An 18540-nucleotide genomic window follows, 5' to 3' on the forward strand; every position below is an offset into this window, starting at 1 on the left:
GGGCTACAACAGCAGAAGACCACATCGGGTTCCACTTCTGTCAGCCAAAAACAGAAAGTCAAGGCTGCAGTGGGCACAGGCTCACCAAACCTGGACAGTTAAAGACTGGAAAAACAGACTGTTCTGATGGATCTCGATTTCTGCTGAGGTACACAGATGGTATGCCCACTTCTCTCAGCAGTTACAGAAATAATCAAACCAGCCCGTCTGGAATAAAAAATCATGCCATGGTCGAAACCACTGAAATCAAAATTTTCCCCATTCTGATGGTTTATGTGAACATTAACTGAAGCTCCTGACCAGTATATGCATGACTTTATGCACTTCACTGTTGCCACACAATTGGCTGATTAGATAACTCCATAATTAGGTGTACAGGTGTACCTAATGGTAAAAATAAATTACTGAGTCACAGTAGTAAATATCATATTTATTTTCCCCATGACAGATTATTTTTTATTTTTTTTCAGAGAATGTGTGCTTAATTTTCATGAAAGCAAAGTCACAATGGTAAAAAAATCTTAATAGTCAAAGAAAGCCTTGTAGCAAAACTACAATATGTTTTCTCTCTCCTATCATGTTGGATGAAGTATTACCCGGCCTGTTCTTCGTGAGGATCACTCATTTTAGTACTACAGGTATAGAATGAGAAGGGTCACTGGTATAATGCTGAATATGGCAGCTGTCCTGCCTTACTGTTAAAACATCCAATGTCCTTTTTGATCAAGAATGGGCATGTACATTAAATAGACTATAGAAAATAATAGTGCTCTGTAGCTTTAATTCCAAGCAGGCTAAGCTCTTCTAAGCTTGCTTATAGGCATGCGCAAGTGAGAGTAACGGGTGAAGAAGTTCGATATTTGTGTGTTGAGCTCCTGCATCTCAATCAGTAAAGATATATGTTGTTAAACGTAATCTTTGCCTTGCCGCTGGTCATTTAACATGGACCAACCTGAAAAATAGCTTTTTTTGTATGTGATCTAAGCTAAGGAAGCACAATTTATGGCACCATTGTTTCTAGATTTTACTGCGGATTTTAAACATGCTATTTGATCCAAACCTTGACCAGACATTTAGGAGATTTCCGTCTTTCCCCATGTAAGTTGATGTAAGCTATTCTTATATCCTGCTTGTGTCCATATAAAAGAGCAGAACGAACATGGCTGCCGAGTGAGCTGGCTTGCCTTAAAGGGACTTTGTTAGATCCTAGTTTTTAGGTGAAAATGTACACAAATAAAAATCTAACAGATTAAGACTCACAGTGTACTACAAGGTTATTGCTGATCCTCCGGGGGCCGTTTTGAGATGGGTGCCAGACCAGGCAGTCCAGCTTCTGACCATTCATGCCACGGAGAGGGTGGAGGGAAAACTGGATAGAGGCCACCCCATCATCAAAGCTTCTGTTCTGGCTCTGACCTGGCAGGTCTGTATCCCAGGAGAGGCCTGCTATTGGCTTAGCCACCGAACGGCATGTAGCGGCCACACGGAATGACTGGCCCTCAACAAGGATGACTGGCTCCAGGGATGTGATGGGTTTAGCTGTGAAATTACATGATCAATGGTATATTAAAACAAAAAGAAGCTAAAGACTGACAAGTCATGAAGTATGTGCTCTTATGGGAGTGTGAGAGAGCATGCAAACAGAGGTAACCGTCCACACACTTTTCAGATTGAGTGTGATTTCGTTGCATTGCACAGCATTTTTTATTTCAGTGTGGACAGAAAACGTACTTGTCTCTGGAATCGTGCTTTACCTGGTTAGGCCACAGTATGATAGTAATACTCATCTAAATACCACCACTTTTGAATGAATATGAAACATATTCATCAAACACTGCATGTGCCTTCATTTAAAAAAATATCAATGATCCTTCTTTGTAATGGCATCTATTAGTCACAATGCTACCAACCTGTAAGCCCGGTTGCTAACAGTCTAGTTGAACACAATCATAAATAGCACTTCTGCAAAAGAAAGCTGCTGCTATTGTCTGATCCCATAATAGCGCCGACAATCAACATGTTAATACCTCCATCATCACTTACATTGACGCAAACAATGCTAGCTTGTTATTCTTCCCAATAACAGAATACATCTGGGCAGTGCTAGCCTTGTGGTTAACGGGTTGTCACAGTATATGAAAGAAACCTTTAATCAAACGGCAAAGGAAATGTTACAAGAGGAGTACTGTATCCTTGTCTTGTCCTATCACTATGGGCAAAATCACTGCTAACTGAAACTGGATCACTGTAAACAAAGACTCAACTCTTTTCTCTGTTCTCTATATACTGTATATAGTAATGTAGATTTCCTAACTCAATAAAATTGTGTGAGGATTTTGGGAGGGTTTACTGAGGGTCAGGTCAAAAAGTATATAACACAAGTATGTATGCTTTACACAATTGTCAGTGCTTGGCATACTTAAAGGTGGGGTATGTGATTTTCTTTTTTGACCATTTTTTCAAAATAACTTGAAATCCTATTCCTAACCCACTTACTGGCTGTAAATTAGAAGCACTGAAATGAAAATTAAGCAATTTAATCATCTGTGGAACGGGCAGGACTCGAAAAACTCCAGCCAATCATTTTCAAGACCATCTAGAATCATTGGACAGAAAATGTGTCAATCAAACGGTCGTACCATGCCCCCCTCCCCCCACCACCCTGGTGCGCGTGTCCCGTTCGTGCGCATACTCAAAGCTCGTGACCCAGTAACAGGAAGCGATTGTATTTATGTATGGAGAATAGAGCTTTTATAGTGCTAGTGGGGTTGTTCCACATTTCTATGAATCCTGTTTTGAATAGAAGACCGCTGTACAGACGCCAGGGCTGGCTATGTTCTTTTTTTTTTACAGTTATGAGAAAATCAGCTCTACACCTTTCAAGAGTGGTATGCGAACCCCTCCTCCTGCTGTGTCAACAATTTGCTCTGAAAAATTGTCTGACAGGTGAATGCACTGTTTGACTAGTGAGTCTAGAACACTGCTAGAACACTGCGCATCTGAGTTTTCGCTCGTGCATGATTGCGCGTCCATGTTTTTCGAATGGGTGGAGTCAGGGCCAGCGTTGGAGGAGAGAAGGTAGGACCTTAGAGTTGTGTATTTTCAAAATCTGCCGGCCGTTTTGCAAATCACATACCCCACCTTTAACGTGCATTCTTGCAATCTGTGCAATTACTGTGCAAGTAACCCAAGAGTTACTTTCAAATGTTGAGATAGTTTCATATAGTTTGCTATAAGCATGTGACACAGTTTAACTAACGAAAATAGAGCACCTTAACTTACTTCTCAGCAAATTCTCTTTAAACTGATGCTCAGCCATGAGAGCAGTTGAACGAGAAAGAGAAAACTGACTATATAAGATTCAACGCTTCATATTTTTGAATATATTCCAGAAGTAATTACATTATTATAACCCTAACCAAACCCTAAACCTAACCACATCATCAGTACCAACAGTAATGAGACTGAGTACTGAGATGTTTTTTTCACTTCATAGAATGGATGGGATTTTCTGAAATATTCAATAGTAATTACATTAAAGGGATAGTTCACCATTATTTTTTAATTCTCTCATCATTTACTCACCCCCATGCCATCCCAGATGTGTATGACTTCATTTCTTCTACAGAACACAAATTATGATTTTTAGAAGAATATCTCAGCTCTGTAGGCCAGTACAATGGAAGTGAATGGGTGCCAACATTTTGACACTCCAACAAGGACATAATAGCAGCATAAAAGTAATTCAAATGACTCCAGTGTTTTAATTCATGTCTTCAGAAGTGATATGATAGGTGTAGGTGAGAAACAGAGAAAAAGTCCTTTTTAGCTTGAAATTCTTCTCCCTACCCAGTAGGTGGCGATATGCATGATAAATGCGAATCACCAAAAACAAGAATGTGAAAATTATCTGTTTCTAACCCACACCTATTATATCTCTTCTGAAGACATGGATTTAACCACTGAAGTCACATGGATTACTTTTATGCTGACTTATGTGATTTTTGGAGCTTCAGAATTTTGGCACCCATTCACTTCCATTGTATGGACCAAAAGAGCTGATAAATCCATCTAAAAATCTTCATTTGAGTTCAGCAGATGAAAGAAAGTCATTCACATCTGGGATGGGATAAGGGTGAGTAAATGATGAGAGAATTTTCATTTTCAGGTGAACTATTCCTTTAATACACTCCTAACCTTGACCTAAACCCTAAACCTAACCCTAACTCTAACAGTACAGAGACCAAAGCAGTATTATTTTACTGATTTCTGTGCTAATGTAGTTTCTTGCTTGCCGGAGATCAAAAGGGATGTGACGTCAAAAGCACAGCACTGGCAATTTCCGTGTCATGAACAATGGAGGCATGCTGGCACATCGGGTCCCGATTTTGAGTGCAAAAAAAAAAAAAAAAACGGATCCTCAGATTTCTCATGTTGCTTAAAATTTTTTTTCATTTTTACAGAAGTTCATGTTAATGCCTCGCAGAAGCGCAGAGAATGCAACTTGTTCGGACAGTTTGTAATGCAACAACGCATTTGCATCTACATACTGTATATGTGTACATGATACAGTATTTCATGTCTATAAATATTAAAGAACAAAAATACTCTTCTTGAACTTCTTCTTTTAGTTTGAAGAATGGCCTTAGATGTTATGAAATATAAACAACGCATCATCGGTGCATAGACAATAATAATAGGTATTGTTTTGCAATGTTTGGCCTGAGGTATTGTGTTGCAATGTTCGGCCTCAGATGTAAGGTCTAAGAGACCAAAGGTGTAGAGTGAATATTCAGAATAGTGGGTTAAACTACGAAGGCACGTTTAGCTCCCAGATAACACATACAGAGAGATAGAGGAATCACACATACAAAAGTGCTTTTAGAACAGATTTGGGTGTGGCACCGTGATATGATCTGAAGGACGGATTAAAAAATATGTTATGTATCAGTTGCCTTTTTTTGACCCTGTTGAGTTCAATGCAAGCACTGAGGATCAAATGAATGGCTCTCTTGGCAGATGCCTACTGTCTGAAGCAGTAGGCACAAATGGCAAGAGTTGGCAAAAACTGTTCTAATCTGATTGGCTGGCAGCTATGCAACTTTCAGGGGTCACTGTGCAATAGTTTTATTATTAGTCTACCAGGAAACAAAGTTACCATGCTACTACAATAAGCACTACCAAGGGAGAAGTTTTTGCTAGATTTGCCAAAGTTTGCAGTTTATGCCATCAAATGATATAACATAAAATATATTTCAAGAATTTTGTTTGAAACTGTTAGTTGCAAGTAAACAGAATACTCCTAAAGCACAACAGTTAATTCTTTATCTGCAGAGTTGTGTCTGCGTTATTACTTTTCGAAAGGAAGAAAATCCTGAAGTCAACACACATTTTACACTAATTTCTTCTGCCTAGTTTGATTTCTTGGTCCGAAACCATGTTTTATTCCACCACAAAACATGATTTGCAGTGATCTTCCATTGTGCTGTACATTGCATTAAATAAAGACATTAAATAAAAAGTATGTTGCCCATATAGCACTTCATAATGGTGAATGCACTTACTCCAAATTATGAGAGAAACCTCAGACTCAAAGTTTCCTGTGGGGAAGGTGGCGACTTTGCAGATGTACTTGCCCTCATCTGAGGAACTTGTGCCCATAATTATCAGAGCAGAGTCTGCTATTGGGTCGCTGGTCTCGAACCGCACACGCCCTGCATATGCAGCGTTCTCTAAGAGAGAGAGAGAGAGATTGAGAAATTTAGATAAGCTTCAGAGTAACTAAATAAAGTATTTTAGCTGGAAGTGTGCTTGTCACATTGATATAGTGACAGTAAGATAGTTTGAAGATGTAATCTTGAGCAAAATCTTAATAACACATCAAAAATGGTCTGCAGATTCTTTGAATCCCAAGATACTTACAGGAAAGTACAGCTGTGACACAAAAGAGTAATCATGCAGCTAAAAATGTGACACAAAAAACATATTCTCCTTTTTTCTGTTTTATCAACTTTTCTGCAGTTACTGTCTACTTCTGCTCTAACTATGTACACTTGGTTTATTATTTTCAGCTAATATGTTTTACTCCAATATTGTAAGTCACTTTGGATAAAAGTGCCTGCTTTATGAAATTATGTATATGTAAATAAATGCAAGATGAGTACAGAATGTGAGCGTCAATCCTCTATTGCACCATGTTGCTTTAGGGTAACAAACACATTTTCTTCACAGAAGATGGCAATGACATTTTCTTTTTCTTGGTCACTCTATATTTTTTGCATGGTGCACCATGTGAAAGCTGCACATTTTGCATTGGAGAAGTGCCCTCAGAAAAGCATTGTCCTTTACTGTCTTTTTATTCGTATTCTGAATGCTGCAAAATTGATAGTCACTCATTTTCAACTCAAATATTAAATGTTTTACTTCTAAGGAAATGAATTGTAATTTTGAAACATATGTATAAAATCATGACCGCTCACACGAGATGAGGACAGTAGACATATCAGTAACCTTATGAAAGTTGTTTTATTCTACATGGGGCAGGGGCGCCCTCATGGGGGCTGCCATTTTAGCGTCACATGACCAGCTGAATACGACTCGCTTAAACTCAGTAACCGTCTTGTTATTGGACACTTTCACTCTTGGATTAAATTCATCAAGGCTGACTGTGAATAGTGAATTTCTACAATGGCATCTGCAACTGAAAACTATTGATTTGGAATGATGCTGCATCCACACCACTAGGTGTCACTGTAAATAAAAGATGACATAAACAAAAAGTTACTGAGTGCACCTTTAATATGTAAAAAAACAAAACAAAAAAACAACCTTGTCATTGGTTCATTTATTTCGATTGTCGCACAATGTTACCTCCAATCAACATGCCTAAATCTATTATCCTCAAATAATTACTTTTCTGATTTTAATAATGAGGTTCATTTTATGTAAAAGTTTTTTTTTTTGTGGCAATCAACATTATGCCACAAATGCTTTCGATTGAGCCTAACTTGTACAGAACCCAGACAGGGGTGAAAATTTCATCAAAATGTTGGGGGGGACAATAAACATAATTCTCAAGAGTAATTTTTGAAGGGGACACCAAGGGGTTTTTTGTTGTTGCCCCGTTTGCATTTGTATTATTTAATTTCTTAAACAATTATTTTAAGAATATATCATTATATTATTTACAATACACATATTTTAATGATATTTTAGGGGATGACCCCCCCCCGGCGATTTCCGCCTATGAACCCAGATTATTATCAAGAAAGCTAAGTGAGCAAACAACATTAAACCACAAAGCACTGATTAGAATCAACAACTAATACAACTGAAGTTCTGCAGAATAAGTAGCTTAAATGACTCTGGCATTCCTTACGTATGGAGAGGATACTGTCAAAGTAAGCTTTTCCATATATTGTCATGTATTGAAATGAATTCATTATTAAGTGCAATAACACCTTGTGATATCAAGGCATAACAAGCCAAGAAAGGTGCAGAATACATAATGTGTTCATGTAATGTATTATACAATGTTTTGGAAATGCATGATTTTATTTGTTAACGACAATATTAGTAATAGGAAACAACATAATGTACAGTATGTTCACAAATATTTAACAATTCATGCATTGATTTGTGTAAAGTGACAAAGATTGTTGTTAAAAAGTGTTTTACCTGTCTGGCCATCACTGAAATGAGCAGTGATAATCTGTTCTTCATCTCCATTCGAGTTCTCTCGAATCCACATCACCTGCACCACCTTAACCTCATTGTCTGATACATTGAATCGACAGGGTAAGCGTGTGCCCTCCTCTGCCACAGAGTACAGAGGCCAGGGGCTGTGAGGGGGGTCTAGAAATTGGTATCCACTAACACAAACTGCTAAAAAGAGAGAAAGAGAGAGTGATAGAGATGAGAGACTTCAACATATAAAGCAATAAGCCATTTGGGGAATCATCAGACAAGTTTATTATCCTGCTAATTACTGTATATTGAGAGAACTGCTTCACTGATTCATCCTAGACTTCAATTTTAAAAACACATCTTAAAAAGATCACAGACTGTTATCATGGAGCTTATTGTTTTATTCTACAATGTAAACTAGGAAAGGAAATTTCATCAAAATAATTTTTGACGCTGGCTTGACAAAAATTTACGCTGTGCTTGTTGAACACTACTTTTTAGGGATTAATCCCACTCTTTGCTGCAATAACATCTTGCACTCTTCTGGAAAGGCTTTCCACCTGATGTTGAAATATAGCTGCATGGATTTGCTCCCATTATGACACGGGATTCATTGAGGTCAGTCACTGATGTTGGGCGATGCGACCTGGCTCGTAGTCTGCGTCCATTTCGTACCAAAGGTGTTCAAGGGGGTTCAGGTCTGGGCTTTGTACACATGGGCATTTTTATGCTGAAACAGAAAAGGGCTCTCCCCAAACTGTTGCCACAAAGTTGAAGCACGCAGTTATTATTATTATTATTATTATTATTATTATTTTCCTTTTTCTCTCCAACTTGGAATGCCCAATTCCCAATACGCTCTAGGTCCTTGTGGTGGCGTAGTGACTCCGGGTGGCGGAGGACGAAACTCCACGTCTGAGACCGTCAATCCGTGCATCTTATCATGTGGCTTGTTGAGCACGTTACCACGGAGACATAGCGTGCGTGGAGGCTTCACGCTATTCTCCGTGGCACCCACACACAGCTCGCCACGCACCCCACCGAGAGCGAGAATCACATTATAGCAACCACGAGGAGGTTAACCCATGTGACTCTACCCTCCCTTGCAACCTGGCCAATTTGGCTGCTTAGGAGACATGGATAGAGTCACTCAGCACACCCAGGATTCAAACCTGGATACTGTATGAAGTGGTGGTGGCGCAGTGGGCTAAAGCACATCACTCAGAAGGTAATCAGAAGGTTGTTGGTTCAATCCCCACAGCCACCACCATTGTGTGCTTGAGCAAGGCACTTAACTCCAGGTTGCTCCAGGGGAATTGTTCCTGTAATAAGTTCACTGTAAGTCGCTTTGGATAAAAGCAAATGCATAAAATGCATTAAAAAAAAATCTAACAAAATGTAAAATGTGAAACATTTGTTCATCTCGCTACTGTGTACATTAAAAACAAAAAAATCTCATTGGCCGAACTTCATTCAATCATGGAGAGTGGTTCCACGTTTTTGAAATTATATTTCTGAAATTAAAATAAACAGTTCATTTCAACATAAATATTTTATAGAGGGAACCTAACTGAATCAAGTAAACTCAAGTAAAACAATTTAGGGAAGTGACCCAATTAAGCCCACCCAAATCTAAGTTTGACATGTTTTCATGTATTAATGTTAACAGATTTCCAATAAAGTGAGCATTAAATCAAAGATTCATCTCCCATCTAAAATCTCATGTTATGTTTTGTCATACACTGACAAAATGAAGTAACTTTATTTAACTGGAATTGTGGAAAGTCTGGAGGGGGCTTATCGTTTACATTTATGCATTTGGCAGATGCTTTTATCCAAAGTGACTAACAGTGCACTTATTACAGGGACAATCCCCCCGGAGCAACCTGGAGTTAAGTGCCTTGCTCAAGGACACAATGGTGGTGGCTGTGGGGATCGAACCAGCGACATTCTGATTAACAGTTATATGCATTAACCCACTACACCACCACCACTCCAAGCTTATTAGGAACATGTGTACCATTTAAGACCACATGTGTTCTTAATAAGCCCACTATGATTTTAACATTTATAAATAAACACTTGGAGAACAAGTATCAGTTGCCTGCACTTCTGAGACCATCAATCTGTGCATCTTATCACGTGGCTTGCTGTGCATGACACCGTGGGACTCATAGCATGTGGAGACTCATGCTACTCTCTGTGATCCATGCACAACTTACCATGTGCCCCATTTAAAGCAAGAACCCCTATTAGCAACCACGAGGAGGTTATCCCATGTGACTCTACCCTCCCTAGGAACCGGGCCAATTTAGTTGCTTAGGAGACCTGGCTGGAGTCATTCAGCACATCCTGGATTCGAACACGTGACTCAAGGGGTGGTAGTCAGTGTTAATACTTGCAGAGCTACCCACCCCCCCAACAATTTACTGCATCTATCTTTGTGAGCATCACTCAGATAGTGTCCTGAACTAGCTCCATAAACTCATAAAATCCATCTTTTCAAATACGAAGTATTTCTATTATATGCAAAGACAATAAATAATATCAAGTATCATTTGATTTATTAATCTCTTCAGTTTACATTTTTATCATTCGTTTGCTAGTTTGTTCACCTGACTCCAGAAAAACTGCTTTTTTTTAGGTCATTTCATAAAAAGTTTTGGAACAACTTCCAAAATGGCCGCTGAGCAGTGGCAGCGCATGCTCCCAAATAACTCCAGAACGAAACATTTGATTGGCTACAACTGATACCAACAATTTTTCTCTTGCTTTCTGTCTTTTTTAGATTTCAAAATAGAACAGTATGTGGACCTTTAATGGTTCATCGGCTTAATTGACTTTGATGTCAAAATAACTAATGACTATCTTTTAGTGATATGCTACCTACTGACAGCTAATATTAGTATGCTAAACATAGTTACTATGTTATGATATACACAGCAAAAGCAAAATGTAGAAAGCTCAAAATGAACTGTATTTGTCCTCAAATAGTGCTCAAGATCCACACTTCACCATGATGGTAACCCCCAAACCTGCAACATAACTGAAATTCTTCTAAATATCCACATAACAAAAAAACCTTCATACTTTTATATTCGTTTTGCACAAAGGCACATATTGTTACACTTTATTATAACATTTACTCTCCCTGTGCAGTCCCATGCAAAGCATGCTTGGAACTAGAAATCCTCTGCCCAGTTTCAGTAAATCAAACTTTGAATAAGTGAAGCTGACAAGACACTTTTTTAGTTGAATCAACTCAGTTAAATTAAGTTTCCGTGGTTACATATATTTTTTGAGTAATATGATGATGGGAGGATTGAGTAAAACTGACGTAGGGAAAATTAATACAATTTTTTTGAGGCACAATCAAAGGAAACAAATCACCACAACAAATTCCTTGTCAAAACAAAACCTACTTGGCCAATAAATACAGCTTCAACAGCTCATTGCTAAGACATTCCATACTGAAATGCATGATGTTACCATGACTTGTGTGCATATCCCCGATATGTAAGCACAGCGTAGTTCTAGTGGGAAGACTAGAAGGCGTACTTCATTGCACCATTAGTTGGGTACCTCCTAGCCAATCACATGTAAGCCATCACTTTATAAGTCTGCATACAGTCTATCACATTGCTGTATCAGTGAGCTAACACGGCAACCTCCACCACCCCACAACCACCAGTTGAATCCCATCCTGCATGGGGGTAGGTGCCACGCCCCTGCCTCCTATCTCCGGCAGGATATGACGGTTTGAGTACAACTTCTTCAGACTGCCAGACAGGGCTTACGCCAAAGAGAGACATTACTTTTCTGTTTTATATTCATCAAATACGTTTCTGAGTCTTCCTGATAGAAATATCACATACCAAGCACATTTGCACATGCACTTTATATAGGTATGTTATTTAGTTTGTGTAGTCTCATGTGGTTCTTTGTTTGTCCTATGTTGTTTTTATGTAGCACCATGGTCCTGGAGGAACGATGTCTTGTTTTGCTGTGTTTTGCTGTGTACTGTACTAACTGTATATGGTTGAAACGACAATAAAAACCACTTGAATTGATACCAAAACAGAGTTCAAGCAGTGGTTTTCAAATTGAGAACCACATCTTTAAGTGAAATTTACTGGCATTAGACAAAGAGCAGGATTTTCATGAATGGACGCAGACATGGGAAAAGAAATGGAGGACAAAATAAGAGAAAGGAAGAGGGTGAGAGAGACAGATTTTGACAGATTTTAAACAATAAGTGTTATGATGTAAAATTAAGATTATATTTGTAAGATTCTATTTCTAAGTCACTATCAAATAAGCACATTTGTGACATTGATATGAAGGTAAATCAGTAGCAAACTCGAGAGTTTGCATATTTGGATTTGAGAACTTATATGAACAATACATATTTGTACTCATAAGTTGAAATTTACACACATCACAGCACCAAATGTAAATTAAACAGTTGAAGTTGAATGTTGAAATCTGCACTCAAAGACAATAATTCAAAGCTTGTGCTTTTCACAATTGCAGAATACTAGTCACAAATGTGTAAAATGCAGTTCACATAAATACAACAACTACAGACACAAACTAAACATGAATAAACTTGTAGTAAACATTAACTTTTGTACTTTCATTTATTTTCGCAGTACAAAATCGACACCTATAACCTCTCAAATCTGGCACTGGAACTTTAAATCTTCACACCTTGACTTTTGCAACTGCGAAAAACCTGCAGCAAAACTCACTTGCGCACTTGCAAAATCCTGATGCGAGAGAGCAAGACCAGTGTTTGGAGGTGGAGGGGGCAATAAAGTCGTTTTATTGGTTAATGCCTAGCCAATGAATCGGGATGTTTTTGTACATGATCACGACACAGTGCCAGCCCACACCTGTTTGTAATGGCAAAGTGAAGGAGATTCTTTACTGAGTAAAACCTGTAATAAAAAATGTATTCATAAACTACTACAATAACGAAATTGGAGGAAAATTATTCTGGAACTCTGTCATCAATAACAGAAATTGGAGGATAACATGGTTTTTCCCTTATAAATATTGCATTATACTAATAAGTGCATTTGATTGTGCATTTTTAAATCTTGCACAAAACCCTTGTATATATCTTGTATTCTGACGTGAATAACTGTGTTTTTGTGTGTGTGTGTGTGTGTGTGTGTGTGTGTGTGTGTGTGTGTGTGTGTGTGTGTGTGTGTGTGAACAAAAGTAAAAGTCTTTCTTTTGTGATCTTGCTTGATCTGCTTTTTTGGCATGATCTGGCACTGTTTTTCCAAGTTAAAGTTAAAATATGATTTTTGTGTGAAATACATTATATTTTATTTTGAAAACAGATCCCTGGTGTGGGTGAGGTGTGGGTGAGTGATGTTTTTCTCACCCACACCTATGATATCGCTTCTGAAGTCATGGACTTATCTACTGGAGTCGTATGGATTACTGAAATGTTATATACACAAACAGAAATTTCTTTAAAAACGACCTATATTTGCAGAATTAATGGTGGAAATCAAATGCTTAATAAATGTTAAGAAATGTATTAGTGATAAAAAAAGATATGTGTTCTTTGCATGTTATGATGAGATCTTTCCTGCCTCATGAGTAATTCGAATTTGATTAATTTTTACTTTTTGTGTACAAGTGATGTAAGTGTATATTATTTCACTACAAATATGCAAGTATGCATTGATACTCCTTTATTGCACATTTCATTGTAATCTTTTTTTTTCTTCAATTTAAAAGAAAGAATTTTTTTTTTAAAGGCGGTCAACGTGATGGAGGGATCTAAAAATCAGAGGGTACTTTTTAAATAATTCATTAAATAGTATTTAAAAACCTTTTGTAAAACTCCCACACTTATCAATATTTTCCTTCAGTGATATACTAACGTATATTATTTATGAAAACTACTTTCCACTCGACAATGTAAAGTTTTACCAGGCATCCAAGTATTGTACAGGAAGTTAGTGTGATGTCTAAATGGCCAACATTCATTATTCTTTTAGCTGAAGCAAGTTCACTGATGATGATCAAAAATGAAGGATAAATGTACAATATCTTAAAATAAACCATGACAAAGTGCCCAGGGCCCCAATGCAAAGCTGTCTTTTATCACACTGAATGAGGTTTATTTTAAGATAATGACAGGCTGATTGTCATTAACTTGATGTGTCTGCTGAACACACACACAAAAAGATTTTTAGAAGAATATTTCAGCTCTGTAGGTCCATAAAATGCAAGTGAATAATGCCAAAAATTTTGAACCTCCAAAAAAAAGCTATGTCTTTCTCACCCACACCTATGATATCGCTTCTGAAGACATGGATTTATCTACTGGAGTCTTATTTATTTTCTTACTTTTATGCTGCCTTTATGTGCTTTTTGGACCTTCAAAGTTCTGGACCCTTTTGACTTGTTTTGATGGAGCAACAGAGCTGAGATATTCTTCATTTGTGTTCTGCAGAAGAAAGAAACTCATACACATCTGGGATGGCATAAGGGTGACTAAATGATGAGAGAAATGTACTTTTTTGGGTGCACTATTCCTTTAAATGAGAAAAAAATGCAAAATAGATGCAATGGTCACTGGTCTCAGACTGTTGGGTAAATTGGGTAAATGCAGAAATTCCTTGATCATAAAACAAGCACAGACAAGGTTGTCATTATGTTGATTGGGTTTGTATCTATTAATGAAGCTGTGCATAATGTACTGTATATTGCTAATGAGCTTCACTCATGAAACTGAAGAACAAATTTTTGGGGGTAAACCTTGATGCCATAATGGGAGCTCAATGTCAACGCAGGTTTAAGAAATATGTTAATCTCTATTAACTGGACACTAAATGGGACTGGGCACTTTGCTTAAGGTGCTGTATGATCATAGACCAGGTCGTGACCCTGGCTGTGATCCCTGTAATTCTTCCGTTTCTGAGTCACTTTCTCTTTGTTGGATTGAGGTTGCAACCTTAGCTGACAACCTTTGTTTTAGCAGGCAGATCCTTGGCCTTTAGGCTAAAACCCAACTGTCCATTTTGTGACGACTGAAGGATTACATGGCAGAAAAGAAACACCAAGCACCTCAGACACATACCTGAAGATCAGTTAATACATTTATGTGTGTAAATGCAGAGCTGTAAAAGAACCTGCATTCACAAGATTACTGCCACAGACACTCGACTGAAACAGCATCCCGTCAATCAACTTGACACCTTTAGCGTCCGAAAGCTAAGGCAGCTGCCCAGTCAGTCATTAGCACATGTAGGCACCTCAATGGATAAGGAGACTGGCTTTGGACAGTCTTTTTTTAAGTCATCATACCATAATGTCTAATGACCTTACAACCAACCAGTAAATCGCACACACAGTATTTTGCCATATAATGTGCAGTGAAGGCTTTGTTTGCTGCCTTCAAAAATGCAGGCATCTCAGTAAACAGGAAGTGACACAATTATTGGATTCAGAAATGCCTTGATTCCTTCCAACCTCTGTGTGAACAGACTCCAAAGGCAGCATTTTTCAGCTTTTGGAAGTAGCCAGTTGGATCTCTGCAATTAAAACACAGATCTACCCCAATAAGTTTCCTAGTTGCTGTCACTTGTTGCCTAAACCTTTCCCTAAAATCAGTGGCCTGAATGGAATGATGTTCCAGGCCCTCTTCCTCACCCTTACTCTAAGTCTAACCTGACTTAATGATCGGACGACTAAAATGTTGTTCCAGGCCCTAAAGGATGTTAATGCATGCAGGAAAATGACTTAGATAGTTATAGTTCACCACAAAATTACAATTCTCTCATCATTTATTCACCCTCATGCCATCCCAGATGTGTATGAATTTATTTCTTCTGCTGAATACAAATTAAGATTTTTAGCAGAATATTTAAGCTCTGTAGATCCATACAATGCAAGTGAATGGTGATCAGACCTTTGAAGCGGCAAAAAGCCATATGAATCCAGTGGTTAAATCCATGTCTTCAGAAGACATATGATAAGTGTGGGTGAGAAACAGATCAACATTTAAGTCTTTTTTTTTATATATAAATCTTTGTTAATTCACATTCTTCATGCATATTGCCTGGAGAATTTATAGCAAAAAAACAAAAAAACAAACACACACACACACACACACACACACACACACACACACACACACACACACACACACACACACACACGTAGTGTTTCCATGTTTTATGGGGACTTTCCATAGACATAATGGTTTTTATACTGCACAAACTTTATATTCTATCCCCTAAACCTAACCCTACCCCTAAACCTAACCCTCACAGAAAACATTCTGCATTTTTACATTTTCAAAAAACATAATTTAGTATGATTTATAAGCTGTTTTCCTCATGGGGTTTTACTATCCTTATGGGGACATTTGGTCCCCACAAAGTGATAAATACACGCTCACACACACACACACACACACACACACACACACACACACACACACACCACACACACAAAAACACTTAAATATTGTTCTTTTTTCTCACCCACACCTATCATATCTCTTCAGAAACATGGATTTAACCACTCGAGGCATGTTGATCAATTTTATGCTGCCTTTATGTGCTTTTTGGAGCTTCAAAGTTCTGGCCACTTTTCACTTATGTTGTATGGACCTACAGAGCTGAAATATTCTTCAAAAAATCTTTGTTTGTTTTCAGGGGAAGACATTCATACATATCTGTGATTTCAAGATTGTGAGTAAATAATGTGAGAATTTTCATTTTTGGGTGAACTATCCCTTTAATTGTGTAAATCACTAAGCCACATGCTCAGACCAAAACACTGAAAAATGTAAGTTACGTTGACAACACCCTCATCTCAATCACACCCTTATTCCCATAAGACACACAACTGAATTAGCCCAAAAACACTCCTTAAGACTTCGCACAAACCGCACAGTGAGTGAGTGTGTATGTGCGAGCAGGGCAACGCCAGTCTGTCACTGAATCACACACACACTCACAGGACTGTCATCAAAACCAGTTCTTCCTGTAATATCAGACAACCGTAAAAGTGTTGTGAAGTGCTCTACCAAAAAGTTTAACCCCAAATAGTCAAGCAAAGTGCAAAACATGTGAATAAGCTGCGGGGGAGAAAAACTTTAAGAGAAATACATGAACAATATATTTATGGTATTGGGCCTATAAAATAACTCACCTGAATTCCAAATGATCAAAACAGCAATAATTAATGAAACTGTCTTCATCGTCATCCAGTTCAGTATGCGACTTTTCACCTCAGCCCAATTTATCAATTTGGAGATTTCAAAATGATGATCATTATCAAAATACTAAAACAGTGTCCAGGTCAAGCACTGGCTATATTCCCAAAGAAGTCAGTCATAGATGTCAACCCCGCAGATGTTGGAGAAGAGGAGATTCCCACATGAAGAGAGTCATAAAATCCAAAGCATCACAAAACGACAAAGCTCATCTTGTTACGAATCAACATATCAACTATAGCTATTCGTTCATCTGGTATCCATAAAGTCAATAGCAAATGATATCAGCCAACAGAAGGTGTTTTCTCCGTGCGTAAATCTTCAAAAGAGCGCACAAACTACTTTCGGTCCAGTAAAAAGTGTTTTCGTCTAATTTCAAGCCCTAATAAAAAGTTTTAGCACTGTCCCTCAGACGTTTGTTTGAATTTGCTCGGAGAGAGGGAATTTCTTGAAGACACCTGTTGGAGAAATCTCCTTTGCGCAGTCGCGCACATGTTGTTACGCGCACTGCAGAACTCAACTTTCCCGTTTTTAATCCGCGTGTTTCCTCCCAATCTGCTGATTCAATCTAGCTACTCGTTGGGGATTTTCATGCATCTTTAATGACCGTTTGAGTTTATCTTTTAAGCTATATACATTTATCATAAAGGGAAATAATCCTATAGGAATGCAATAAGAAATGTGTACAGTATTTGTTAGAATCTGGAACCAATCACAGAGCACCCTAAATTATTTTTGTTTGTTGGTTTGTTTGTTTTTAGATTCAAACAAGAGTTTTCAAATAGTTCCCATTTATAATTATAATTATTATAAACCTGCCCCTGTAAAACATATACAGACTAAAGTGAGTTGAGGATTACACAATATCCATTAGGGAGATTCTAAAAATCCTGGATTCATATTCATGGCATATCTGATTAAATATGCAAGTGTGGTCACATCTCTGGAATTAGTATGTGTATGAAATGGCTAAATGATTGTTATTGATCTTTAATCTAACCTGAACTGCAATGCATCTGGTTACATTCTTTGCCTAAAGGTGAGGGAGCACCAAAACTGTAAACCTGTTCTCCCTCCTGAAAACAGTTAAAGCCTCAGGCGCTTTAATGTGTTCAATGGAAAAGTGTTCCAGAAGAGCATATTTGTGCTGAAAAAGACTTTATATTATAAATATAACTAGAATTATATTATAGTCATTATAAATATAAAGAGAGGTCACTGTGATGTGCATATCTGCCAGTGTGCTGTATGTTGCCTGCTATTGGTTTATTTGTTAATTTATTTAATACCACTTAAAACTATTATTGATATTTGTACTGGGCCTGTGCCAACATTGTGAACTAGTCATTTCAATGAAGCACTTTGAAAATTGAAAATTGAAAAATGGATGTAGACACATAAAAAGCTCATTTTGAATACAGAATTCTTATTTGAATCAAGATGTACTGTGAAAAAACTTTTTATAGAGAAAAACTAATTGAATTAAGTATTGTAAGGGCTGTTAATCAAGTTACCCCTAGCATACCTTTCAATTCCCTGTTCTTGTTTAATTAAAATACTAGTTCACTTTTTTATGAAGCCTGTGCTGGTGGTCACAGTTAACT

At 37.7% G+C, this 18540-nt stretch overlaps 1 protein-coding gene across 2 annotated transcripts in view; it reads right to left on the reverse strand.

Moving 5' to 3' along the window:
- LOC127651916 (nectin-4-like) overlaps positions 1 to 17436 on the reverse strand; it is a 31309-nt gene extending 13873 nt beyond the window's left edge. The window contains exons 1-4 of one of the 2 annotated variants that reach the window (XM_052137990.1): positions 16873 to 17436; positions 7678 to 7881; positions 5565 to 5732; positions 1261 to 1539 (exon numbers count right to left, since the gene is read on the reverse strand). In XM_052137990.1, coding sequence (XP_051993950.1) covers positions 1261 to 1539; positions 5565 to 5732; positions 7678 to 7881; positions 16873 to 16927 — 706 coding nt within the window. In that variant the 5' untranslated portion in view covers positions 16928 to 17436. Of the gene's footprint in view, positions 1 to 1260; positions 1540 to 5564; positions 5733 to 7677; positions 7885 to 16872 lie in introns of both variants that reach the window. The other variant, XM_052137981.1, reaches the window with a different exon arrangement.
- Positions 17437 to 18540: the final 1104 nt, after the last annotated feature.

Source organism: Xyrauchen texanus, chromosome 1 (assembly GCF_025860055.1).
Source record: "Xyrauchen texanus isolate HMW12.3.18 chromosome 1, RBS_HiC_50CHRs, whole genome shotgun sequence".
NCBI classification, from domain to species: domain Eukaryota; kingdom Metazoa; phylum Chordata; class Actinopteri; order Cypriniformes; family Catostomidae; genus Xyrauchen; species Xyrauchen texanus.